The sequence below is a fragment of the Gymnogyps californianus genome, chromosome 4 (assembly GCF_018139145.2).
Source record: "Gymnogyps californianus isolate 813 chromosome 4, ASM1813914v2, whole genome shotgun sequence".
NCBI lineage: Eukaryota > Metazoa > Chordata > Aves > Accipitriformes > Cathartidae > Gymnogyps > Gymnogyps californianus.
The window spans coordinates 12,096,102-12,123,919 of record NC_059474.1 but is presented as its reverse complement, the minus strand read 5'-3'; the positions used below and the strand labels follow the sequence as shown (position 1 = coordinate 12,123,919).

General features: G+C 40.0%; 1 protein-coding gene across 4 annotated transcripts; it reads left to right on the top strand.

The window, feature by feature from the left end:
- On the top strand, positions 1-27,282 carry HTRA3 (HtrA serine peptidase 3). Of its 4 annotated transcripts, XM_050895519.1 has the most exons (10): positions 1-716; positions 10,029-10,128; positions 11,857-12,079; positions 12,768-12,962; positions 15,616-15,648; positions 16,318-16,437; positions 16,838-16,841; positions 23,038-23,086; positions 24,919-25,014; positions 26,316-27,282. In XM_050895519.1, the coding sequence occupies exons 1-10, from the start codon at positions 293-295 to the stop codon at positions 26,479-26,481; spliced, it is 1,410 nt and encodes a 469-aa protein (XP_050751476.1). In that variant the 5' UTR covers positions 1-292; the 3' UTR covers positions 26,482-27,282. The 4 variants fall into 4 exon arrangements, with proteins under 4 accessions (XP_050751476.1, XP_050751474.1, XP_050751475.1 ...); XM_050895517.1 differs by lacking the exon at positions 16,838-16,841 and having other exon boundaries at positions 16,318-16,432; XM_050895518.1 differs by lacking the exon at positions 16,838-16,841 and having other exon boundaries at positions 16,318-16,441.
- Positions 27,283-27,818: the final 536 nt, after the last annotated feature.

Sequence of the window (27,818 nt, the reverse complement as noted above, 5' to 3'; positions counted from 1 at the left end):
CCTGCGAGCTAGTGCCCGGGAGCCGCTGAGCTGCCGCGCCTCGGACGGACTGAGCTGGCCTTAACTCTCCGCCTTTATACTCCAGGCTCCTTCCTTCCATCTGCTGCTCTTTCCCGCTCCGCCTGCAGAAGCCCTGCTCGGCGGAGAACGCACTTTCCCGCCCGTGTGTGCATAAAGCCCGACCTTCCCCTTCCCTCGCTGCACCCCGACTGCACCTTCCCCCCCCCTGCTCCCCTCGGGCCGGGCGGGCTCGCACCCCTTCGCCGCTCTCCCCGCCAGCAGCCCGCCGAGGATGCGCGTGTCGCTGCTGAGCCCGTTGCTCCTGCTCTCTCTCAGCTGCAGCCCCGGCGCCGCGGAGCTCTCGGCTGCCCGAGCCAAGTGCCCGACCCGCTGCGATGTCTCCAAGTGCCCCAGCCCCAGCTGCCCCAGCGGCTACGTCCCCGACCGCTGCAACTGCTGCCTCATCTGCGCCGCGGGCGAGGGGGACTCCTGCGGCCGCAAGGAGGACCCGCCCTGCGGGGACAGCCTCGACTGCCGCTACCCCATGGGCAAGCGCTTCGCCAAGGGGGTCTGCCAGTGCAAGCTCAGCGCCCAGGTGTGCGGCAGCGACGGCCGGACCTACGACAACATCTGCCAGCTGAAGGCGGTGAGCCGCAAGGCGCTGCAGCACGGCCTGCCCGCCGTCGCCCAGGTCCAGAAGGGAGCCTGTGAATCGGGTAGGAGCATGATGGGGGCTGCCCACGGGGCAGAGGGCGGCGGGTGGACAGCGCAGGGGCGTGCTGCTTTCCAGGCTAAGAAAAACCATGATTTCCAGTGACCTGGGAAGACTGGGTGGCTCCAGGGACTGTAAGAGGCTACAAGGTCAAGGCACCTTGCGCAGGTGCCAGTGATCGCTGTGGCGTGGGGAAGGGGAGCTCAGGTCCTTTCTGAACGGCAAAAATCCTCCTCCTTGATCCTCAGTGTGGGCTAGAGGCCTCGGGCTGAGGTTTTGGAAAGTTTCCGCTCAGTAGCATGACCGTGGACGCCTTGGCGTTGTGCATGTCGCTGCTGAAGTGCTCCCGTGAGCAGGAGGCGAATGCACTTGACAGCATGGAAGCGAGGTTGGTGGAGGGCGTTAGGCTGTCAGGGCAGGGCAGCGGTTACGTCCTCAGCCGTCACCCCTTCTCAAAGCAGGGCGCGCTGGCAGGGCAGCGGTACAAGCTTGCTCTCATCCTGCCAACGCCACGTTCATTTCGTAATGTCGGTGCTCACTGCTGAGACGTTTCGGTGGCATCGCCTGCGCAGGTTGCACTGCAGATCCATTGCACCATGGCCTGCACAAGCAGAGCGGGGACCGGGGAGTGTTTGTGCTCTGGGGCCTTTCCTGGTGGTGTATGGGAGGTTAATTGGATTCACTTGACAGGCATCTCTAGGCAGAAAATGCCTCCTAAAGCCGTGTAGCTCAAACAGGGCAGAAAAAGCACCAAGTGGTATGTAAAACACCTAAAACATAGTCTTTTGCCTGTTTTGTTTTCTTTTCACAAGAAGTTTTGTAGTCTTGTAGAATCTGAAGCGGGAAAAAATGCCTGCGAACCTCCTTTACAGTTTAAAATATTGACACTCAGGATATCAAATGGTCTTCTGTTTGTAGTAACATACTAAGGCCTTTGCTCTGATATTGTGATATGCTATGTAACTTCAGGCTTGATGGTTTAACTTCAGAAAGTTTAGTAATCACTTAAGTTGGTAATTTTTTTTAGTATTAAAATGGGTCACTTTATGGAAGTGTTAATGTTGCTAATATCTTTTCACATACTTACTGATACATTATTTTAAGGGTTTGCTTGTGCTACCTTTCTCATAGTGTTCCTGGAAAGAAAAGCCACATGCATAATGGAGTTTTAAATCATGCATTTCCATTATGTCAGGTGAACCACTAACCATTCTGTTTATTCATAGGTAGCAAACCTGCCAAAATTATTAGGAGGGGTCAGAGGGAAAAGGGCTGCTGTTGTAGCCTTTCTGTGAATAGGGGACCTTTCATTTATCCTGCTCTTGAGAGAAGGTAGACTGTGGTGCAGAGAAGGAGGACATCAAATGATATTCCTGGAGTTCCTTTAGGAGTATCTTGTCAGAGCCAAGAATTGCTCCAGATGCCAGCCTGCAGCTGCAAGGATCAGTCTCTCCAGTATTTTGTAGTTATAAATTGCTGTTTGCCTGTTCCTTTTCACATCAGCATCCATTAGCTTTAGTACTCCTAATACTTGGTTGGAACTGATCCACGTGAAATAATCAGAATGTTTAACCAAAATGAGTGAGCTAGCCTGCATCTAAGGGCTTACTGAGTGCTTGGGGTTTGGTATATATGACATTTTCTTTAAGGAATCCTCCTGAATCTACTGTTAATAGGCTTAGGAATTTGGAGCCGTGAGGTAGAGGTAACGTTTTTTTTTTTCAAGCAACTATTTTAGTGTTCACTTTATTTTGGCTTTATTTTTTGTCCCAGAAAACCTCAGCTTAGATGAAGCATCTGGTTCTCTGTTAAGTTTTAATTTTTTTTATTCAATTCTACAGCTGCACAAACTGAAGCTCAAAGAAACCAAGTGTCTTGCCCAAGGTCAGACTGAGTTGGTGGTTGAGCCAGGAATAGAACTCAATTATGGTATTTTTTTTTTTTTATTTTTTTTAAACAATAACATGCAATGGCTGTAATGAGAGGTTTTGAAGAAAGTCGACAGTTTAAAATTATTGTTAAGTTTCTCTCTTTTCCTTGTTCTTGAAAGAAATTGGCCTCAGATGACTCAGAGTTTGAAGGGCTAAGCTAGTTATGAAGTAAATCCAGTTTTACTTAACCATACATGTATTAAAACAATCTCAGATAACAGTAGCCTTACATAGCGTGTGACTTAGGCCATTTTCAGAACATGCAGTGACCCTGAAGAGCAGCTTTTGAAATGTCTACTGTCCATTTCCAGTTGCTTATGTTGATGCTAAGTTAGATTCTGGCTGTGATAAACCGAGATAGGCTGAGAAAACTTAGGTGTGGTTTCCTAGTGACAGAAGTCTGGTGAATGAGGATGCATGAAAAAGGAGTAGTAAAGGATAGTGAAGGATGCAGAAAGGAAGGGAGGAAAGAGGTGCCCAGGATGACTGAGTGATAATTCCAAAATTGACAGAATTTAAAATATTTTTTTCCTTGTTGAAGTCCTGGATTAGCTTGAAGAACAGCATGCCAAATTGCAAGTTCTAGATACAGTGTACTAAAGGGGGTGTGTACTGCATGGAGATACAGGAACTCTATCATTGATGTTCTTCAATATGCCTCTGCCCTGAAAACTGTTACTCATGCAGTTAACCTTATGCATCGGAGCAGACCCATGGACTTCTCTGAGATACTAATAGGAACAGTCTGCAGAACTCCTAGGCAGATTTAAACTATATGCTACAAATATTTTTTTTTTCCTCTTCAACACTAGATACCTTAATATATGGGAATTTTCTGAAGCAGCTAGCTTTTTCCTGCCTTCTGTCACCTACTGTGAGAAAGACAAGCTATTACAGGCTAGTGTGTAAGTAATGGCATAAACATTTATGGAAGACAACATCTGTAATCAAAGACCTGTTCTTACAGAGCCCTGTTTCTCACTGCAGCAAATGTAAGTTTTAACAATGCCACATATCAATCTATTAAAGTGTCAAACTCCTCACTCAAAGGATTCACATGGTCCCCTGCAATCTATGGCCAGTTTATGTCAGACTCTTTCTTGCACAAAGGGCTGTTTATGATCTCTCAGTACAACTTTCTTAGTACAGTTAATAATTCCCTGCAATGTTATTTTGCTAAAGGCTTCTGTGAAGACAGTTCAGATGTCAAAAGATTTGCATTTTCTCACCTAGGATGTGGAAGCAAAAAATTATTTTTTTGAAAAATAAGGGTGCTATTTTGTCAGCGCAACAAGGGGAACTAAAAGATTGATTAGAAAGCCTTTGAGGAAAGAAGTTCCAGAAAATAAGTACATTGGGTTTGACACTGATCCTTTGCAGGGTTCTGCTTGAGAACGTCTGTCCTCTGCATTGTTTAACTGAAGCCACTCTCAGAAAGTGGTCATGATGTAAAGCCTCACCCATGTCAGTCAAATCTTTGCAAGATATGAGCCTTAAAGTCCAGTTCCCTAAAAGAAATGTTTGAAATATGGTTAATGCATGAGCAGAGTCATTGCACACAGTTCTGCATGGGGTGTTTGGAGCGTGCCTGTACATAACCTTGAAGATACAGAGGAACAACTGAGCATATCATTACTTGCATTTCTGAGAAATTGGCCCAGTAAGAGATACTGAAGTCTCCTACGGGTATTATTGTCATCAAAGCCTTACAGCTGCCTCCAGCCATATTTAGGTAAATGCACTGCAAGGTATTGGCTGCAAACACAAACTCTAGTCACATTCCTTTACTGATTGTTTTCCTCATGTCTGAGTTTGTTTTGAGTTCCTGCAGGTGAGGATGAATATTGTACAGTGTTTGGTATATCATTCAGAGTACAGCACTTCACTGCTTTGTATAGGATAGCTAACAGGAAAGAGATGTTCTCATTGTGTCACCTTATGAGAGTCACTTGGGAAGGAGGAATAACAAGCATCTGAAGTCAGTGAGGCACCGAGGTGTCTGTGCTGGAAGGCTTGTGCCAGTCTGTCTCTTGTCTGGCCGTTGTGATTGCTGCACTGCACAAGAAAGCCACTTTGGTGTTGGTTCACCAAATTGTTTTCATCTGTGCACGGTAGACATCCATTGTATAAACAAGTTGCCTGAACCATAATGTGGCATTAAACTCACCAAGGCTTTATGGTCACTGCACAGCTATGCAACTTGATCTTAATGCTGAATTCATCAGAAAAGCTGCCCATGAACCTATGTTTCAAGCAGATGTTTCTGTTTTTTAAGCAGAGACATTATAATCTTTTATTTGTCTTTCATTTCTTACCATGAAAGCACAGTAGGGACAGTGTTTATCCCTGGTGATCAGATCTGCCAGGTTGCAGTCCTCCCTTAGACATAATAATTTTGCTGAACACACAGATCTTTTCTGAAGCTGATTTTAAAAGGGAGATGGGGGAACAGCCTTAAAAGATTGAGTTTCCCAGGGTCACAAATTCTTAATGAATATAAAATTGTGGATTTTAATACAATGTATTGTCTTTAAGAAAGCATTGAATGTGATTTGATTTAATTCTACAGGGAGTAAGTTGGCAGATATTCAGAAACTTTCAGTCTTTTGCAAATGTAAATTGGTCTAGCTTTATTGTCTTCAGTGGGATTATGACAATTTATTTCTGTTGAAATTTTTTTCCAGTTCCCTTCATACTAGGTTAACTCTACAAATTTGTTGGAGTTGTTCCTGATTTACAGCAGTGCTAATGAAATTGGGGTGGGTCTATTGTCTCTGCAAGAAAGCAAATAAAACACTATTAAATGAACTCATAGCCTGTAGATTACACTACTATCCAGGAAAAGTCTTAAGCTGATAATAAGGATACTCCTACCTGACAGGCACTTAGCTTTAGCCATGTAAATCCAATGTAGTTGGAGCCCATAGAACTGGAAACGTAAGATCACATTTTACAAAATAGGCTGAACATCTTTAACTCCAGTTTATGCACTTACATCCAAATCTGGATTTTGAATGTTCTGTGAGAGGAGCTGGAGAGCTTCTGAAGATCTAAACACTTAATTGAAATGACAGGATGGGAGTTCAGATCTGCTGAAAATCTGGTTGATTTGTGGCTATGGAGCAGATTGGGAAAATCTACTTCTTTTGATTAAGAAATGCGTAGACAGCTAAAGACTCATACAGTATAAATTTGTTTTGCTTCAAGTACAACCTGGTTGTAGCACCTTTGATATCTTGGTTATACAACAGATAGTTAATCGGATTAAATTATGGCTTTTTGCCAAGATAAATTAGCTTTGGTTAGTGTGAGATGATTTTGAACATGCAGTAATAACATGGAAAATAATGGATGTTATTGAGAGACCTTTGAAAAAATATGTGGCAAATGTCAGTAGGTCAATAGGTCAAAATACACAAAGCTGCTGTAAACTCAGAGCTTTTACATTCATAGTCCAGCAGAGGTCTGAGAGCTGCGTGAAACTCTGCAAGACAGCAAGAGTATCGGGGCAGGGGGGAGAAAGAAAAAGACACATATTTAATTTTATGTTTTAGTAAGAACAGTAGCAGCAGCTAGTGTCTACCAACTAATGCAAATTAAAGGATAGATTGAAAGTCTGACATAAAGCCCTGATTCTACTACTATAGTTATAACACTTGTTTTCAGGGTGACCTTATACAACTTATACAATGTTGGATGTTGCTTCCTTCTTCAGTTTCTCAGGCTGCAATTCCTGCCTTTTAAAGTATATTGAGAACTTCTGATGAAAACCAACAGTTTAATAATTATGCACTAAAATGTTATTAAAATAACCAACATTTCAGTTCCCTTAAATAGGGATGTATATTTGAGAGTAAATGTTAGTTTGCAGTTACATCTTAGAAGGCCACAGTTTGAGATCCTGGCATGTCTTATAATGTATTTAAAGGTTCTCATCACTCCCAGCTTGCAGAAAATGATTCAAGAGAGATCAGTTTCTATGAAGGCATCTCAACTTTATAAGTCAGTTTTCACCAGTATTTAGTCCCCACCAGACAACAGTAAGAACAGCTTATCTAATCAGGCCGGTAGATCTTCAGCTACACCTTTCTTACAAAGTTTGCATGTCTGTTATTCTTGATCCTCCTTTGTTTCAGATTTCCCTTTAATATATAGTGCAGATTTGGATTCACCTTCAGGTTTGAGTATTCTTGTCTTCTGATCCCAGCGGAGAGGTTCTGGACTTCTGTTCAGACTGAGAAATTATTTCACTGTGATGTGGAAAGAAGACAAGCTTTGCTTCAGTTTTACAGTCTCCTCTCTGTATTGCTGCATTTTATTTTCTTCGGCTCTTCCCATGTATACATTCAACTGCTACCTCTTTTAGACTTTTTCTCTCTGCTTACCCCAAATCTTACCTGGAAAGCCACTGCCACCCATGATGTTTCCCTGGCGGCTAGTCAGGAGTGGTACAAAACTGAGTTCTTTGGCAGGTGTCCTCCTCTGCTTTTGGCCATGTGGAGTGCTGTGACAATTTGGCATGGGCGGAACAGTTCAGCACTCGGCAGGTGCAAAGGGATTTAGTTGCCCTGACTTACATAGAGCTATGCTGATTTACACCAACTGAAAACCTGCATTCACCATGCTTTTTCCCCCCAATTCTATGCTGGTTCATCAGCTGAGGTTCTAGCCAACTGTCTTTCATAGATGCGTAGTCATTTCTGTTAAGATAAATGTGATGATAATGTTATATCCCATCAGTGAACACTGCTGTGTATGCAAGCATTCAAAGTCATGTTAGTAGACTTCAAAGGATATACTGCATAATCAGGCAAGCTGCTTGTGAACTGAAGGTGAGATAAATCTTCAGTGGCCCAGTAAGCAAAATAAATAACAGTATATTGTGCTTACATTTGACTGTCCTTTGTGATTCCTGTTTGCGGTGTCTCTTTTAAACTAAGTACTGAAACAAGCATATTCAATTGGTTAGAGGGATTTTTCAGAGTGTGTGAGAATGTACATAAAAATAATAGACCGAATCTAGTCCTGCCAAGTGGTTCCTTCTGTTTATATCATATCATATAAATTTAGCTTGCTAAATGTAAAAATGGTTTCTTTCCCCTCAGAAGTAAATCCCATGTCCAGTAACAGGAAAAAGAACTCACGGATTTCTATGGAGAAATGCTTAATTGTCTTGATCTGGTTTCTTCAATACTTTCTTCCTTGGTACCAGTGTTGTGTCCGTTCCATACGTTTCTGTCTTTGCTTCAGGTCTTTTGGATACTGGGGTAATGTAAGGCCTTTCACTTTCCCTTTAACACTTTATTGTGAAAGCTTTCTGAGAGACTATAGGAACTATAACAACTAGTTCTCTGTCACCCACTATCTTATGAATTCATTCAAAGAATAGAATAGATCAGTGAGACACCTTTTTTGTAAATAGGTTAGACTCCATTGTGCTGTAATCTTTGTATTCATCCCAAGTAATTTACGAGTTGCAAGGTTTAATGGTCAGTAAAACACCTGTAGATAAGGATTGGTGAAAATGATCTTTGAATTAAGAACTACACAGAATACCAAAATGCATGAGACCTCGCTTAAACTGCTCTCTCCTTTCTTTTCTGTGTATCTTTCCTTTTTGTGTGGTACCTGCTACCGACTTTCCTTTTAAAGACTTGAGTAAAGGGCAGCTGATGAAAGAAAAGTATATACTTTCAAAAGACAGAATCTGTATCTGGACTTGTTATTGTGTTATGTGATCTAGAAACAGGCAAATCTAGAACCATTAAGACAAGGTGTTGACTTGGTACGCAAGAGTTACTGTGGAGTAAGTTCATCCTTCAGCATGAGTTGAACTTAGAGCAAATCATGATGGTGCAAAGCATCACTTCTGAAGAGTTGATATTGTTTAGAAATTAGAACTTAGAGCCTCTCCCTCCTGACTAAATGGCAGAAAAAGAATTTTATCTCCTGAGATAAACAGTGTGCTGTTGCACCAGATTTGAAAAAAGCCAAAAATGTTATTGCTGTATCTGATTACAACTCGTTTACTCCCTTCCCTAGATCCCATAGTTAATTTTAAAGCATCAGGCTGTGAACATGAAAGATTGCTATTTGAGTGTGGTGGTATGTCCCCTAGCATACATTTAACATATGTGGTGATATGTCCCCGTGTATTAGGGACTGCAGAAAGTATGACATTCTAGCACAAGCAGTATTACTACTTTGAGATATTGTGATGTTAGAATCCAGGATGTTGTGACATTAGAAGCCAGGATGCTGTGGGCTTTTTTCCCTCTCTAAGATCTGCATTCCACAGAACTGTATTCAGTGTTCATAAATGCTGTGTATAGTGCTGTTAAACGTAGTACCACACTGGCTTTTATCAGAATGCTTAGTATTTAGTAATCTCTTGCTATGCCCAGCTGCTTGTGACAGCTTAAATGTGAATTTGCAGAACTTTTTAGGTGCACAGGTTATCATTTACAGCAGGTTTCTAATGTGTATACTTCAAAAAATCCTAAATTGGGTTCTAAATGCGGTTCCCAAATCCTGCAGCTATATTACTCAGCACTTGTTAGACCGCATCTAGAATACTGCATCCAGTTTTGGACCCCTCAATACAAGAAAGGCGTTGACAAACTGCAGTGAGTTCAGGAGAAGGTCACAAGGATGGTTGAGGGCGGCTGGACATATCTCCTGTGAGAAGAAGCTGAGGGAATTGGGCTTGTTCAGCCTGCAGAAGAGAAAGCTTCAGGAGGACCTAACAGCTGCCTTCTTGTACTCATGAAGAAGTTATCAGGAAGATGGAGCCAGGCTATTTACAGTGGTGCATAGTGGGAGGATAAGAGACAATGGGCATGAATTGAAACATGAGTCTCAACAAGAAAGGTTCAGACTAGATACAAGAAAAACTTTTACCTCATGGAGCACAGTGAAGCAGTGGGACAAGTTGCCCAGAATGTTTCTGGAGTCTCCATCCTTGGAGGTTTGCAAATCCCAACTGGACAAAGCCTGGTCTGCCTTTGCAGCCGACCCAGCTTTGAGCAGGAGGTTGAACTAGAGACCTCCTGAGGTCCCTTCCAATCTGACTTATCCTATGACCCTATGTGTTTTGGATAATAATTAGTAGTTGTCTGGAGAAAAATACTCCAGACAAGGCTTGTAGACTTCCAAGAAAGTCAAAGAACTTATAGCCAAGTGATGCTGGTGTTTAATTTTCTCAGGATCAAGCAAAATGCTGGATAAGTTTTGAACAATCTTAATGATTTTGATTCCTTTTCCAATAGCTGTTTGGAAACTATCCCAGTAGGAGAAACAGACCAATTCAAAGCACATTTATCTCACCTACTTGGTAAAAAAGGGTCTTGTCTCATTAACATATCCAATTCTTTCTGCTAGTATAGGTCACCTACAGTCCAGCAGCCCAAGATACAAATTCAACTTCATAGCAGATGTGGTGGAAAAGATTGCACCTGCAGTTGTGCACATTGAACTTTTCCTCAGGTAACACTTTCAATTCTTTGTGTTTTAATTGCATTGTTTAACAAAGGTCTACAAAGATTTTCCAGTATAGTAACTTTCATTTTGAATTCTTGAAGTTCACAAAATACTCTGAAACATTACAGCGGACTCATTTATCCAGAGAACCACCCATTTGTGTGTTTTGTTCCTGTTCAGTAGGTATATTTTATTGGCCTTACAGTCTTTACAGTACTTTACAATACATATTATCTGCTGTAAAATAAGTCTATCTCATCTTTGGAGGTCTCTTCAGCCTTCACTAAAATGTATTGCTTGTTGGATTATGTTTATTATCTCAGTTTAAAAAAAACAAGTCCAGAAGGTAAGCTGGAAAAATATAGCTCCCTGTTGTTTATTCTACTTTCAATGAGAGGTGATTTTATTTTGGCAGGGAGAACATTAAGAGGTAGCATGTTGACCAGATGTAACCTATCTAAACACAGAAATGATTTCTGATAGGAAAGAAATGCACTAAATTTGCTGACCAAAACATACCAATATTCAGTGTACTGAAGCTGGAGCTGAGGCGGCAAGTTTAACTGAGTGCTAAAACCAACCTGCTATCAGAATAAATTACTACAAATATTATATGTACTCCATTACCTGAATACCTTTCTGCTTGGAGTACTCTAATTTTGTACAGGCTTAAGAATTTCTTGGAGAATTTTTATAGGCTTTTTTAATATGCAAAATTGAGATAATCAGATTTTCTGAGACATAGCTTTATACACATGGTGACTGGTCTTTTGAGAGAATGTTACAGTTGAAGATGTTTAAGATCTTTGCATATGTAGTTAAGATTGTTTGTTCTTTCCCTATAAGTAAATGTTTGTCCAGCAGCCTGCTGGGTGCTAATTGTGATACTGCCTTCTGCCTGGGATTGGCTCCAATTCTGTAGTGCTGAATAGCCCAGAACTTTCAAACAATTTCCTAATAAGGACCACATCTTGGAAGAAAGAAGAATTTGTGGACCTTTTCTCATCTTCTACTGCCCAGGCATTTTCTGTTCCCCCTAACAAATCTAAGGTCATTATAGCAGTTGTTCATAGGGAAAAGTCATAATACTTTAAACAGTTTATAAAGTCCTTTAACTGTCTACATTGCAGCAAATGTTGTTTCCCACCAAGTTTCACGCATTGTTAGTGTTTTTCATTTCTTTTCTTTCACATTCCCAGTCCTTTCAGTTTCCAGACATGCTTTTTCCTGCCGGTCTACACTTGGGCTTCATGATTCCCTGAGACATCAGCTCTTCCTTTACTCCTCCGTCCACCTGCAAGGTTCCTTCTTGTCCCTTTTTCCCATTAGAGGATCAGTTTATTTGTCAGCCCTACTATTTCCTGTCATCGTTTTCTTCCTGTATAGAAGTAGCACCCAGTGGGATCAGGTGGGCTCCTCCTCCTTCCCTTTTTGTCGTCTCGCCTCTTTGCAAGGAAGTCTATAAAGACAGAATTGGAAACCAAAGGAAAAGGACCCCGCGGGTTGTCTGAAAGCCTCGGTTCCTATCTCCCTGGCTGACTAAAGCAGTCACAATTTTCAGGAAAAGATCCTTTCTTTGTCAATTTTTTAAAATTTAATTTTTGTAAGGGTTGTAACATTGGTCATCAAATGCTTGGTTATTTCTCAGGGTGAAAGGTGGTAAATGATTTTTAATGTAATCTTCTCTTAAGTTATGCTTCTCTTATGAGTTATAATTACTTGCTTTTTGTACAGGCACCCTCTCTTTGGTCGAAATGTCCCGCTTTCCAGTGGATCTGGGTTTATTATGTCTGATTCTGGTTTAATTGTGACCAATGCCCATGTGGTGTCAAGCACTAATGCTGTATCAGGGAGACAACAATTGAAAGTGCAGCTACAGAATGGAGATACCTATGAAGCAACCATCAAAGACATTGACAAGAAATCTGACATTGCAACAATAAAGATTCATCCTAAGGTGAGTGGCATAAACAGATGAATGAATTAATTTGGGAACCCTATTTCAGTTTCATTTAGTAGAGAGTGATTGGCTGGAATATATGTTTAAGGATTCCTTGGAAATATATCTGGGGAAAACAATGTACTGAAATACAAGCCTGGAAATTTTTCATATCTTAGAATAAATTACTTTGTATTCTGTGCTAGGAACTGCAAAAAATGAAGAAAAAAACCCGCAGCTCAGTTAATATGTGGCCAGATTCTGCTATATTTACCTGAAGACCCAGGCTATTTTGGCTAATCCTTCTAGCTTTGTGCCAGTACATGGACTGCAAGGTGGTAAATAGTGTAGGGAGAGCGGCAGGCTGGTCAACAGCTGGTTTGTATGCTGTTTGTAGGAGCAGGAGGGAACAATCTGTTGGAAAATGGGGAAATCAGTTTCAGGATCTTGCTGGCTATTTTTTTCTGCATGAAGTTGCAAGGTACTACTGCTAGCAGTTTGTTTCTGAAGACAGATAAAGCAGTAACACCCTGCAGTATACTAATTTTACCTGGCGTAAGTTTTGGGTGTATGACAGTGAGTGGCTCTTTCATTAATGTAATGGACAGTGTGTGTTCCTAACTTCTTGCTAGTTTTTGATCTTTCCAATTAGGTTATTTTCAGGTATAAACTAATGCTTATTTCTTTCTTTCTGTGTTTATTTAAGAAAAAACTACCAGTATTGTTACTGGGACACTCTGCTGATCTGAGGCCAGGAGAATTTGTGGTGGCGATTGGAAGTCCGTTTGCCTTACAGAACACTGTGACAACAGGTATTGTCAGCACTGCTCAGCGAGATGGCAAAGAACTTGGTCTGCGGGACTCGGATATGGATTACATTCAGACAGATGCTATTATCAATGTAAGTACTAGGTATGTGAGGAGCTGAGCTTCACAGTCCTGGGACCTTGAAATCCCCATCTATTCAGCAGGGAAGTGTGTGCTCTGAAAGATGAATCCACTAAATAAAAGCAGCTTTGTTTAAAATTGGTGATAGGCTCTTCTTTTTATAAAAGACTATGCAGTGTCTGTAAGTTGCGTTCAGGCATTAGTGTTGTGAAAGGTATGATAAATAAAACTACCCTCTTTGAGGTTGTCTGTGAAGATGTTACATATGACAAACCCTTCTCATTCTGTAGATCTTGTGCAGTAACACATGGTTGTGTAGACCAGCAGTAAATCAACACATTTCTCTCTCTGCTTGTTCAGCTGATCTGGCCAAGCAAGCTGTAGAATAGAGCCAAAGTTTCTTTCATCTCCATGCATTAGAACCAGGTGGAGTAGTCAAGTTGATAGTACCTGCTTCAATTTAATGACAGGACACCCAGGTAAGAACTTACGGAGTGGGCTGGTTTTTTTGTTGTTGTTCTTGTTTTCCCTTTGCACATCACATACTCCAAGTAAGAATCTAGATGTAAAATAACAAAGTTTGAGATAAGGTTTGGAGTTAAGGGTCCTAGCACTGCATGTTATATAGAAATACCTGAAAATCATGTCCCTTCAGAGCACCTTGGAGGGATCCAAAGAGCTTTGGTGTGTCCTTGGGTGTGTATATAACTTGTACTGATTCTAAAAAGAGCACTGCATGCATATCCGAGATAGAAAATGGCCTGAAATGTTACAGCTTAAATCTGTTATACATTGAAAGGAAAATATTTTCAGGATTCATTTGCTGGACCTCAATGTCAAATTTGACATAACAAGTCATAACGCTTAGCGTTTTACACACACCAAGCGCTTCACAAATGTTTATTGTCACAGACTTGTCGAGAGAAATTGTATGAGAAAACAGAGGGTAATTACTTCTTGTGTTAAGATATGACATAAAAGTGAGCTTTTTCAAAAAGCTTCTATATGATCCAGGAGCTGAACCTCTGAAGACATTTAATTGGAATTACTCTCTTCAGTTGTATAAGGAGAATAGGATAACTTAGGCAAAGTGGGTTACTTGGGAGCACACACTGAATTGGTGGCAAAGACAGAATTAGAACATGGGATTCTTGACTTCACGCCTATACACATTCCTCAAGATCAGACTGCTTCCTTGTATATACTTAGGCTTTCACTGCCCTCAGAAGCTAATGAGCAAGTTTAGACAAGGATAGCAGAGTGTGTCAGATAGTGCTAGACCAAATGGAATAGCCATAGCAGAGGAGGTAAGGAAAATGACAATATATTTGAATTGCTTTGCCATCTGAGACCACAAAATATGAAGATAGTCCCTGGCATAGGGATGCTTTGTGCTTAGCTAATGCGCTAGTTTTCTCTTGAGGATGGGAGGAGTTTGAGAGCTGGTCTATTCAGAGCATTCCTGTGGCTCAGCCAAGACTTTCCTGCAGGAATGTGCATGCAGCTGCCTTCTGAGAAATGCTAGGACAGCAGGAACATGGGGCAGGAGAAAACAGGGCCCTACGTTCCTAAATGGAGCTATATTGCATGTGCCGAAGTTCTTTCATTATCACATCCTTCAAGCAGAGGACAAGTGAATGAAAGATGGTATGCTGAGGAAGGCTGAAAAATCATTATCTTTGTGTCAGTCAGACATAAAAATCAAGTGTGTAGCCTCTGATCACTGAAAAGATACAATGTAAGAAACTGATCTCTTTGTTTAAACTCGAACTTTGAAGCTGTTTTAAAAACTTTAATGTCTGTTTTATTCTTCTGAGAATCTATAAGGTTTGCCCAGTGCTATCTAAGTATAAACAGTTTATATGGCTCATGTTGCTGTCATGCATCACTTAGCTTTTGTTTCTTTTGAGTGGTAAGTTGCTGCTCTTGGCTGTTCGGTAGACCTAATTGAAAACTCTGGCCTCGCTCAAGAACAAACTTGTTGAGCCAACATGAAGATGGACAAGAAACTTCTCCAGCTCTCATTTCCTGTAGTCCTGTTGGATGTTTCCTTTGAAGGCCATTAGGTATTAGGCAATTTTGAACTGCTGAGGGCTGCTATATGCCCTCCCTAGAGAGGGTTGCATGTCTGTGATTACTAAATCAATCCTTACGTAGTACCTACCTCACAGCAATACACTGTGATTAAACATGTAAAGCACTGTGTTCTTCTCTGGTGGAGAATGAGAGAGACTGACAGTGTTACAAACCAAAGTGATGAACAAAACTACCTAAGAACTGTACGTGCACCTCACTGAAATATAACTTTAAATAGCAATTAATTATTTCAAAACCTTGTTCTGACAGTCTTTGGAAGAATCGAAATACTTGTTTTAACTATTTAATGATTCTTCTTAAACTTAGGGTTTAACTATTTGGAGTGGTAAGTTGCTGCTCCTAACTTAAGACCTGTTTCTGAAAAGAAAAAAAATCTAATCATAAGAGGTATGAACGGGTAGGGTAAGACCTACCTGTAATCTTCTGTGATCAATATTGTGTCCTTCAGTGCTGTCTAAGAAATGACCTGCTGTCTTTCATTTACTTACAAACAAAATACTATTTGAAATGAAAATTGCATTTCCTACAGTGGAGCACCAATTTATTGTTCCCTTATGTCATTTTTACAGTACGGCAACTCTGGAGGACCTCTAGTTAATCTGGTAAGTCCAGGTGACTTGGGTTTGGTTTTTTGTTTTGTTTCAAGAGTTAGTTTGAAATAAGTGGGAGAATATTTTTTTTAAAAGATTCATAGGTCATACCAGCTTCCAGTCATTCAGGCTAATAGTAGGCAGATACCCTGAAGCTAATACAAAGTATGCAAATTAGGTCTCAGTTCACACACCATTGAAAAACATTTCCCCATAAAGCAGACGAAATTTTACACAGCAGTGAGGAAAATGGGATCTGGTAGGAGCAGTTATGTTCGTTCACACTATGAAACCTGGGATGCACGGCAAAGATGGGACCTGGTTAATCTGCACAACTGATTTTAAAATAGATTGCTTTAAACCAGCACTGATGTTGCAAATTGGTGAATTGTGGCTGTAGTGGTAGTAGTGACTCCTCTGCCCACTCAGCAGAGGGAATCTCTTGCCGAGTGGTGGGATGGACCTTGGATGAACAAACTGTACTGTAATCTCTCTGGCCATCACAGTTAAATGCAAAAGGGACTGAATCAGAGCCCAGATCCTCCCTTACATGTAATGTTTATTTCTTGAGTGATTACAACACTCTAAAATTTCTTACACCAGCTTTTAACATGAAATGCTATGCAGTGATCTGAACCCTGTCACTTAGGAGCAAATTAATTGGGTGCTGTCTCTCAACAGGATGGTGAAGTGATTGGGATTAACACCTTGAAGGTCACAGCTGGAATTTCTTTTGCTATTCCTTCAGACCGCATCACTCAGTTTCTCACAGAGTCGCATGACAAACAAAGTAAAGGTAAGGTCTGCAAGAAACAGTGACATCTTCCATTTATTATCCTGATCTGTCAGTGAAGTGCCAAAAGACATGGGTCTGGGATCCTATTACTGAAAGGAGCAGCATTATTTTACAGTATAGAACACCATAGACTTGGAAATAGAAGACAACTTCACAGAAGTGGGAGAGACGTTTTATTACTCAAACTCCCAAAGAGTAGACAGTATCTGTATAAATCTGGGAGAAAGGGCCTCTGAGGATAGTGAGGACACAGATGAGTCATTACAGTCTCAAATGATCTCAAGAACAGATGGTGACTTGTTCAAGGAGTCTTATCCTCCTCTTTCACATATTGTCCAAGCAAAAAAGGAGATAAAGGTGTACTGTGGAGAATAAGGTAAAAACTTTTTAAAACACTTGATGGAGGGTAGTGTGTGCACTATCAGTGGATGATCTTTATTTTGCCATGGTCATCCATGTCAGTGCTATATAATTGGATATTGTGATAGACTCTCAGACCTCGGTGGAAGAAGAGCTGTGTACTAATTCCTGAAGAAATACATGGGGAAGGCGGGGAGAGGCAGAAAAAAAGAAAGGCCTCTGCACCAAAGAGCATATAAATCTAAATATACCAGCAACTGACAACTGCAGTACTCTGGACTTTTTTTATGTGCCTGCCTCATATCTGTCACACTGTACTAGGTGTCATACTACATGCCGCACAGCCAAAGCTGATCTAGTAGTTCTTCATCTAGGCCAAACCTTCCTTTCTCTTTTGCTTGCCAATTTATCTGTCCACACCCTACTCATCTTTTATCATGACTGTTGGCTGCTGCTTCTCTTGAATCTTTTTGATATTAATCTTGTCTTCTTCTGAGTTCATCCAGTTGCTGATGCCAGGGTTATTTCCCTACACGATTGTCCTCTCAGTGTTCTCTCAGATACTGTTATTTCAAAAACTTCCCTTAGTCAGAGGATCAAAGTTACGCATCTGCTTGTATATTTGAGACCTTCACAATTCTGATGGGTCCCCTCATCTGTGTTTTGCTGAATTCCCCAAATTGGATTGTTTTCACATGTTGATTTGGGGGGGGGGGAAGTTGATGAAAAAAAATTGTTAATTATGTGCTGAAAAGTACATTTCAAAGTAGCTGACATAATTTTGTTTCAGCCAACAAGTCAAAAAACCTATTTATTCACCCAGGTTACTAACTGTTTGTTGGCTTCTGAGAGCAGCCGGTCTGTATCATTAGTGATGTTCCCCTTCAGAACCAAACTGCTCATCTCAAAACAGGGAGGAGCAATGGCTCACCGTGCAGGCATGGCTCTAGAGGCCTGAACGCAAGCCTTGTGCAGAAGCCCACCATCTGCCAGTGGGATCCTGGTAACTGGGGCTGGAAAGTCAGTGAAGGCTAGAGATGCCACCACTGAAACAGCCACCTTGCTCCTTCAGGCACCTTTGCCTCCAGAGAAGGATTAAGCTGCTGAGCCCAGCTGGAGGGCCTAGAGATAACTTTGCCTATGGAACCCCAAGAAAAAACATAGTGAAAGATTCAAGTTTATCTTGTGATTGTAACATACTGTCTGATTTTTTTCATCATTTGCATTATCCCCTAATCAAAGGAAAAGGATTCACACTTACTCTTAGCATCAGTGTGACCATCACTGCTTGGCGTACACTGGGCAGAGGCAAATTTTTAGTTTTTTTATTTTTAAACTTTTTTTGGTTTTGCTTGTATGAAGTACTTCTTGTACTTTTGCTGCAGGCAGAAGAACAGTTGTTTAAAGCCCTTGATGCATAGAGAAAGAGAATTTCTAGGAGATATTTTCACCATATTTGAGACTTAGTTTGCATTTTTTAGGCCTTTAGTAATAGTTTTCAGGTCTGTTGTACAGGCATTATTTCTTGACATAAGGGATTTATGTAAGCAGAATTTTTGGGATGTTTTTATCATGTTTTCTTTTGCTCCAATTACGTTTCAGTAGTTTCAGTGGGATCCGCCCTTATGGTACAATTAGGTCATAAAAATAAGTTTAAGGGTATTACCATTTTTCTCTAAATATCATATTGCCTGAAGATGATAAAATTCCCTTAGGAAAAACTGCTCTTTGCAGATTTACTCTGGCATATAGGAGATACTCAGAATATTGTTTAATAAGGTTGACCTTAGTCTTTTAAATCTCAGTTGATCAAATAACTACCAGTTTTATATAGAAGGCATATGTTTTTGAAGTCCCATCCATTGTACGTAACTGCAAATATATGATCTACTGAAGTATAGGAGTGGAGAGGGGGAAAAAGGAGAGGATGGCATTTAAATGAAGTATTTGCACTGATTATTATTATTATCTAAACATTCTATATTACATAATGCATAGATAATATATAATAATATGTACTGTATTTTTGACCGAAGATTTGCCACACTCTGCACAGAGATATTTATCTGTTGAATGGTCTGAAAGCCTTTGCTAATTTTGGATTTATCAGTAATAATGTCCTTTTATAGTTAGGAATTCATAAACTGGTGCATGAAGTTAAGTGTCTCCATCTATAGCTCAGTTTTAACCATCTGTGTGTTCTGTCTTTACCTCTGGAAGTCATCTATATACTTAAGCATTGACTGATTTTCTTACTTCAGTGTCTTTTGTTAGTATCCCATAGGAGCTTCTCAGCTTTGATCTTGGCTCTGCCATTCATTCCTAGTTTGGACTTGAGCAGAACAGTAAAACTAGAAAGTGTTCAAACATGGATCCTCTAGAATGGAAGACAGTAAGTTAGCAATTTGACAAAATATTAAAGAGAAAATCCAGCCTAAGAGGTCAGCCTAGCCTCTCATATAATGTTAGCAGAAAAGTGAATAAATCTTGCTTCAGATGGGCAAGGAGAAATGGGGGAGTTCTGCATTGGCCACACCCAACAAGTCATTTATATGAATCCTCATTTACATCCCCAGAACACTTTATTAGTTGTGTTGAAACTATATGCTTATCTATGTATTTGTGTGATTATTACTGATAATTATTACTAATAGTCATGAGGGCTGCTTAGGAGGCTTGCCGAGTATAGATTCAGACTGCTGATTAAATTCAGCTATTGTATAGCTGGTATACATAGCTGTATAGCTGTAATACATGTATAGCTGGTAATTCCATATTGTATATGGAAGGTACACTGCACATAATTCAGCATTATAGACTCGAGCTGTTTTCATAGTTTCTGTTTGGCAGTGGAATATCTTTCTTAAATGCTTTCAGGACTGCTCATGCAATCTGCAAGACGATCTAAGTGCAAAAGGAGTGAGCAGAGAAGTAGGAGTTTTGCCTGCCGCTTGAATAAAAAGTGCAGGATTCGTTTCTTCACTCGGAGATCTTGGTGATATCCTGGCCCCACTGAAATCAACTGCAATGGGGATACTCATGTGCCAGAGTTACTCATGCCCGTAAGAGTCTGAGTACCTGACCCCTTAATTTGGATTTATCAGTTCTTTTTGCCACAGTTCATAAGTCATAAACACTTCTGCCTTCAGCCTGTGTTTATCTGTCCGGTTTGTATCTCTACTGTTACAAGCATCAATAAAAAAGAAAAGTTTAAGAGTAAAGCAGATGCTTTCCTTACTGTGGAACAGAAATCTCCGTAAATAGTGAACTGCTTCTAGATACTTGGGGTCAGCTGCTTGTGACTTTCTATTAACACAAAACAGATTTAAGTTTAAACTAGTGGTTGAGACTGGTTTGCTTGACTTTGACACTGGAATCAATGTTTAATCTGGCCTGGTGTTTACAAAAGTGAAATGCGATTTGAATATCTCTCTCTACTGTGCTATGCTCCAGCTTTAAGCCGCAATGGTTTCACATTTGTTCAACCTGATTGTTCCAACATATTAACCTTCTTTTAACTACTGCTGGGATTTCACCCTGGTGACGTGCTTCTTAGATTTACAACCTCACTTTATTCCAGTTCTCCTAATTATTTTTTCTTCTGCCTCATGATTGCACAAATTGCCAGAATGACAGGTTTTGAGACTTTTTATTCACAGAGCAGATGGAATATGACAGTGGTAGTTCCAGGTGCCACATACTGTTCTGCCAATGTGACTTAGCCCTGACGTCAAAATGCCTATCCTTTGGGGATGATAAAACACTACAACTGGTTGTCTGTGCCTGTTCAGTCTCTGCTGATACTTCTAATAAAGTGGACAGTTATATTCCCTCTAATCATTGTTGGAGAAAACTTAATTTTTTGTGCAAGATGTTTGACTTGGGTTAAATTGAATGGAATGTACTTTTGCAAAACAAAAGGCCTGAAGTTTTTTTACCTGTATTCTGACATATGAAATGGCTGGAGGGTGGGAAGGGGAGGAATCTAGACTCTGCTGCTAAAATAATCCATAGCTCATAGCTGTTAGTTTTACTTCATGCAATAGCCTGCTACTGTTACAGTATGAACTGCTATTTGCAGTGTGGCAGACTTATTGTGGAGAGAGGGCTGAAGGCCACTTTGAATTTTAATGCATGAACAGGAGTGAAATAATACCCCAACCTGCCCAAAGATGAATGTAGAATGAGACTTTTAGTTGTGAACAAGTCTGTAGTTACCAGATCCCGCCCCCCCCCCCCCCCAGCCTTATTTTTACATGTATCATTAGCCACTGGGGAAATAAATCCCTTTTAGATCAGCGGCATTTCTGCTGTGGTTTTTCATTCTTACCCAATCTCCTCCTTGCTGTTTTGTTTCTTCCAGATCAGTTTCTTTTGTCCCTTCTTTAATTTTCATTTTTCTTTCGTGTAAACATGCCTAATTCACCCCCCAGAGTATGCTTTGTGCTGCTGCATATTTCTGCATCACACAGGCAATGACCAGCAGCAAACTGTTTAATGCAAACAGTAAACTCACCAGAGAGTTTGTCATCTATGTGTCTCATGAAGACAACTTCATCATTTAACTGCCCACATTGCAGGGATGGGGGGATTATTTTCAGGTGGGAGAATGATCATGTTTGGATATTTTTAAAAAGTGAAAACTTACATTTATGCCATATAGACTAGAGAAGCACTATGAGTGCACTAGTTCACGACCATGCCCAAAGCTTTTGAGACTTCAATTTTGAGTAATTGGACTTCTTCATGACACTCTTACTATAGCTGATTTTGATCTCATTAGTTTCACTTTAAAATAGAGGAGAGCCAGAACATTTCAGAGAAAAGCAGGGATGACAGTTACAGATGTAAGATTGTTCGGAGTGTAGTAAATCCAATGTTTAGTAGTCAACATTTTCACTGACACTAATGGGAATATTGGACATGCGTAAGATTCAGGACTAATTCCTTTACTTGGGACTATTTTTCTTGGAAAGAAAAAGAGTGAGAGGAGACTGTGTACATCTCCTTTTCAAACTTTTTCCTCACATGAGAACATGGAGAAGCTCAAAGAAATTGTGAAGTGGTTATGCTGGAACAAGTAAGGGGAAATATTGTTTCATACCGGATATAACTAACTACTGAAGCACTCGCTTAAGGAAGTCATCACACTGCACTTTTTTCATAACACAGCTGTGCAATATCATGACTACTAAAAGCCAACTACAGAAATATGGTGCTATTCCTAAAGGAGTGAATTTTTACCGTTTAAAATTCTGTAGTGTCCTTGCTAATCATAGAATAGTTTGGGTTGGAAGGGACCTTTAAAGGTCATCTAGTCCAACGCCCCCCTGCCATGAGCAGAGAGATCTTCAACTAGATCAGGTTGCTCAGAGCCCCGTCCAGCCTGACCTTGAATGTTTCCAGGGATGGGGCATCTACCACCTCTCTGGGCAACCTGTTCCAGTGTTTCACCACCCTCATTGTAAAAAATTTCTTCCTTATATCTAGTCTAAATCTACCCTCTTTTAGTTTAAAACCATTACCCCTTGTCCTACCACAACAGGCCCTACTAAAAAGTTTTTCCCCATCTTTCTTATAAGCCCCCTTTAAGTACTGAAAGGCTGCAGTAAGGTCTCCCTGGAGCCTTCTCTTCTCCAGGCTGAACAACCCCAACTCTCTCAGCCTTTCCTCATAGGAGAGGTGTTCCATCCCTCTGATGATTTTTGTGATCGTTTTGGCTAAGGTCTATGGGGTTTTTTTAAAACTTGCTTTTCATTCTTTGGGGTAGAAATAACAAGCCATTTGCATTAGAATCAGCGTGAGTCTTTTGGTTGTCCTTTCTCTGAAAGGTGGAAATTTTAATTTCTTTAAATCCCATTTCTACATTTTAATGAGAACAGTGTATAATTAAATTGTCTTGACCAGTTTCAGATGAAATGGTAGTTGGTTATGAAATTTTTCATTTACTGAAGTCATGTGATACTAGATCACAGAAATTTTCCTGAATTTCCTGAAGGAAAACTCTTACGGAGTGTAAATGAGCTTCTCTCTTACCCTCACTTGCAGGGAGAGGGATTGTCATTGTGTACACCAAGGCTAACCAAAATAAAAAATGACCTCAGTGTAGATATGTATGATTTCTGTTTAGTTTTGTTAAAAGCTGATACATCCTGTTTTAATTGACAGGTAATTTGGGTCATCAAAGTAGTTATTTTTGTCAGTGTTTGCCTAAATTTCTTAAATATCCTCTGTGTTATTTTCAGATGGGAAGAAACGTTTCATTGGCATCAGAATGCTGACAATAACACCTGCGTAAGTGTCTTAGAAAGGTAATCTGTATGATCATGCATACAAGATGTGGTCAGTAGTGGTTCAGAACTTCGTCATTTAGCTTTCATTACAAATCTCCAGAGAATCCAGAAGTGTGCATTAGCTTCTATGAAGTCTGCAAACATTTTAATGATATTGGTGAAATACATGTTCTGAGACCTGGAAAATCACTGTCAGTCATTCTCTAAATACTGATAATGGTGGAAGCCCTGTTGATAGCTGAGGGAAATTAGGAAGAGCCTGAACATGGATTTTGGTTCTTGACAAGGATGTCTGGAGTTACACCAGGTTTTAGGTGACATTTAAACAAGCTGCTGCTTTCACGTGACCAGGAATGCCAATGACAGATTAGCTGCCTGAGGGTTTGGCGGTAGTTTTATCAATGCCAGCGGAGGCCATATGATGTGAGATTTGGTGCCTAACCATTAACTGGAAAGAAATTAGTTGCTAAAGTGCAGAACTAAAGCTTCATGCCTCCATGTTAACAGAGCCAGAATATGGACACCCTCCTCCAGTTCTTTACTGTCTTTTCTCTCTCACATTGCTTTGTGTCTTGCCGTTACTCGGATATATTCTGGGATAACAAATGAGGGCTCTTATGCTTGTGTTCTTTCCCAGCAGTAGGCACATTTCCAATGTGGCAGTATACTACAAAATTAAACACGACAATTTCCAGCTGGGGTTGTAGTAAAGCCATCTTTGTTTATTGAGTTACACTCTTGCAGTCATCCCCAAAGGGTCAGATCCTCAGCTGGAACGAATCAGTGTAATGGCATTAACATCACCGGGCCACCACCAATGGAGAAAAACTCAGAAAGTTTCTCTGCGTAATTGTGAAGTGAACACGATGTGAGATTTTACTGCTTTTGTGGTGTCTAATGAAGCAGTGTAAGATGTCTCCAGGCTTGTTTTCAGGAAAAGACTACTTCCCTTCATGTGTTTGCTTTAGTCATTTAATTGTTAGCTTCCTCAGTACAAAATCAAATGAAGTGAAGCTGTGTGCAGCCATTTTGGCTTGCTTTCCATCTGAGGGACCCCAGGTTTTCATGGCGAACAGCAGAGTAATCCATCATTAGTTTAAAACCCTTTCTTTCTAGAAATGGGTTTTAACCCACACTGTAAACAGACCTGAAATGATGTCATTTCCTCAGAAATGAGGGGATGTTTTTACAGTCTCTATTTTGCAGCTGGTTCCTGTCTTCTTTCTTTAGAAAGGGATGCACAAACAATTCCTCAAGAACACTTGAGGAAGCTGAAGTTTCCTTCGAAAACTCTCACAGTTGTGATTTATCTGATGACTGAAGTTATCAAAAGCTATATTGTTCTAGATAAAGACAAATTAAGAATGACTTGCAAAATGACAGAAGCAAAATAGTTAGCAAATTTCTGCACCATCACCAGCATTAATTCTTTGGGGCAGGAATGTCTTTTGTCCCTGTACAGCACCTAGGACAGAGAGTGCTACTGTCCCTGTGCTCTCTGTGCTCCTGTCCCTGTGCTCTTGTACAGTGCCCTCTGTGCTACTGCTACAAATAGCAAAAGTCAGGTTCTTGCAGGAGATGTACTAGACCATTAAACATAGCATGCTTTGTACAGGTAAGTAGTTTTAACTCTCTTAAAATCTATGTTACTTGTTTTAATCCAAATTCAAATCCCCTCCTTTCTCATCACAAGAACAAAGGGCAAACAATTAACTGTTAAGTCATTCATTTTTGGTCACAAAAAAATTGAGAATAAATAAATAAATAAGAATTTTTGAATGCTACTGCTTTTGTATTGGAATCAAATGCTATATAACTTTGTTCTTCTTTTAGCTTGGTGGAAGAACTGAAACACAATAATGCTGATTTTCCTGATGTCAGAAGTGGAATTTATGTACATGAAGTTGTTCCAAACTCACCTTCTCATAGGTATGTAGAGCACATTATTTTCTTCACCATAAATAAATCTCCAAGTAGATACTAGTAGGTAATATTTCTGTTTATATTCAAGTACTTTCTCATACCAGCCTTGATTTGTATTTAAACAATTAAAAATTGTGCCTTTAGGTTAAAAAAAAAAAGTTAAAATATTTGTGCTAAGATTCTACTCACATCTACAAAAGTGAAATATTTCAATATCAGAACTTCTAAAATCATAGAATCATAGAATCATTTAGGTTGGAAAAGACCTTTAAGATCATCGAGTCCAACTGTTAACCCAGCACTGCCAAGTCCACCACTAAACCATGTCCCTAAGGGCCACATCTACACATCTTTTAAATACCTCCAGGGATGGTGACTCAACCACTTCCCTGGGCAGCCTGTTCCAGTGCTTGATAACTCTTTCGGTGAAGAAATTTTTCCTAATATCCAATCTAAACCTCCCCTGGCGCAACTTGAGGCTGTTTTCTCTCGTCCTGTCACTTGTTACTTGGAAAAAGAGACCAACACCCACCTGGCTACAACCTGCTTTCGTGATGTTATGGAACACCAACAGTGTGCAAATTTAAAGAACACCCCAAATACAATGAACCAAATTTTGTTTTTGAAAAGTATGCTGAATATTAATAAATAGAAACTTGAATTGAGTTTAAACAGGAAACAGGATAGCATTCACATAAGACCCTGTCAGAGCTATTATCTGAGACAATGCTTTATGTTAGAGGAAGAGACTATTGTACAGAACAGTTGGAAAATAAATAAGACACTTCTAAAAATTATTTTGGGAATTATTAAGAAGATGCAAAGGCAATAAAAACAGCTATTCTGGATTACATTTGAAGAGCAAGAGAGAAATAATTTACTTGTAGTTCAGGTGGTACACTGCTTGTCTTGAAATTTTGGGAGTGGTTTAACTTCCAATGCTTGAAATACATACTGGAGAGATAAAAACATGTTCTTGCAAATGGATGGAGTGGAGTCAGTCAGTCATGGCTAAAAGTCTTTTCTATATCTCCTTTGCTGTAGTTTTGTGGAAGACAAAGAGAAAGCTAGACTACTTGTTTTTGCTGTTTTAGAAGAAAATCCTCAATGAAATAATGCGAGCCTGATTTTGCATTTAGCGAGTACTACCGATTATTCTTTTGCAGTCGGAAGGGTGGAATTTCCCTTCAATGGAAACTAAAACAAGTAAAAATTTATCACATCAGCCAAAGAGGTGGTGAATAGTCTTTGTACTTTTTCTCTGCATAGAATGCATACTTACTGCCTTTTTCTTCTTGCCTTTGCAGAGGAGGGATCCAAGATGGAGATATTATTGTTAAAGTCAATGGGCGTCCTTTGATGACTTCCAGTGACCTGCAAGAGGCTGTGATGAATGAGTCACCTCTACTACTTGAAGTTCGCAGAGGAAATGATGACTTGCTATTTAACATTGAGCCTGAAGTTGTCATGTAAATAGAATTGAGGAAGCTCTCACCATAATTAAACTCACTTATTCTGGAACACTAGATACCTCCTTTACAGCTACAGTAATTATACTTCCTGTTGACTAATGACAAGGTGGACTAACTTAATTGCCTGAGCCATTTCTGTACATAGTAGCTAGAATGAATTCAATTATGCCATTTATAGAAGATTTACCTTTCAAAGAAATTTAAGAACTGTGTTCTGGGGAGGAGGAAAACAGATTTTGGGTAGCTGATAGAAATGGGGTCCACTTCCAGTTTCTGCAGGTTCAGAGCAGATTCAGTTCTGCGTTTTGAAAGACCAAAATACTACTGGAAGTGAGGAAGCATGCCAAAAGGGCAGATTATTCTTGAATTACAGTCATGGCTGCAGCAGAACCAAGCTATTGCAATGCACAATTGAGCTTTTTTTTGTGTAACTTTTTCAATGTGAACCTAGTACTGGCAAAGCTTGTATTTGTTCTTAGTGCTTCTATGCTACATGTCAATGCAGGTAAATTAAATCTGTAAATATCGAAAGGAACAAAAATGGTATCAGGCTATAGAGTGTTACACCTAGGTCATGCGATTTTGGAATATAGTAAATGATTCTTATAGAATTAATGCCTTATTATATATAAATCAAAACGATGTGCTGAACAAAGTTAAGTTTGAGAAAGTGCACAGTTTTTTAAGAATTTGATACAAATTAGTTTTGCATTTTACTGGTAAGCTTTGCTGTAAAATTGTTATACTACTTTTGGCTTGTACTGTGTATGTTTCTACTGTAAGGAGATTAAAGTTTACACAAATAATATGTTGGTGTAAACCTCTTTTTAAACAAGTATGTCTTCCCTCCCTCTTCTGTCAGACTGGAATAGACTCTCCCAAGAGAAAATTTTCTTACAGAAAATTGGGCCCTGATGTTATGAAAACCCTTCGCGGCCCTGTGGTAGAATTATTCTGCCCTTATTTAGATTATGTTTAGAAATGCTTTGCACACAGGTCATTTATTTACACTGTTTTTTTTCATATTTATGAATTGTGCTTTGATGTCATTTAGAGAGTATCTAGTTGGGATCCTGCTGTCCTCAATTCTGCCTGTACATGACAAGAAGCAGAAAGAAAGCACTATTAACCCTGTTTTACAGCTAGAGCGTGTGAGACTTTTCATGTAATAAACCCAGGGGAGAAATTGCTAAGAGCTAAATCCAGATCTCCTAGGCACCCTAAACCACACAACTGTCTTCTTTCTTAGTGAATATTGCTACTGTTCCCAAAGAGAGAGGGGAGCATCTCTACCTGGAGCATTTTCTACAGCAAGCTGTGCTTTCTAGACTTGGTTCT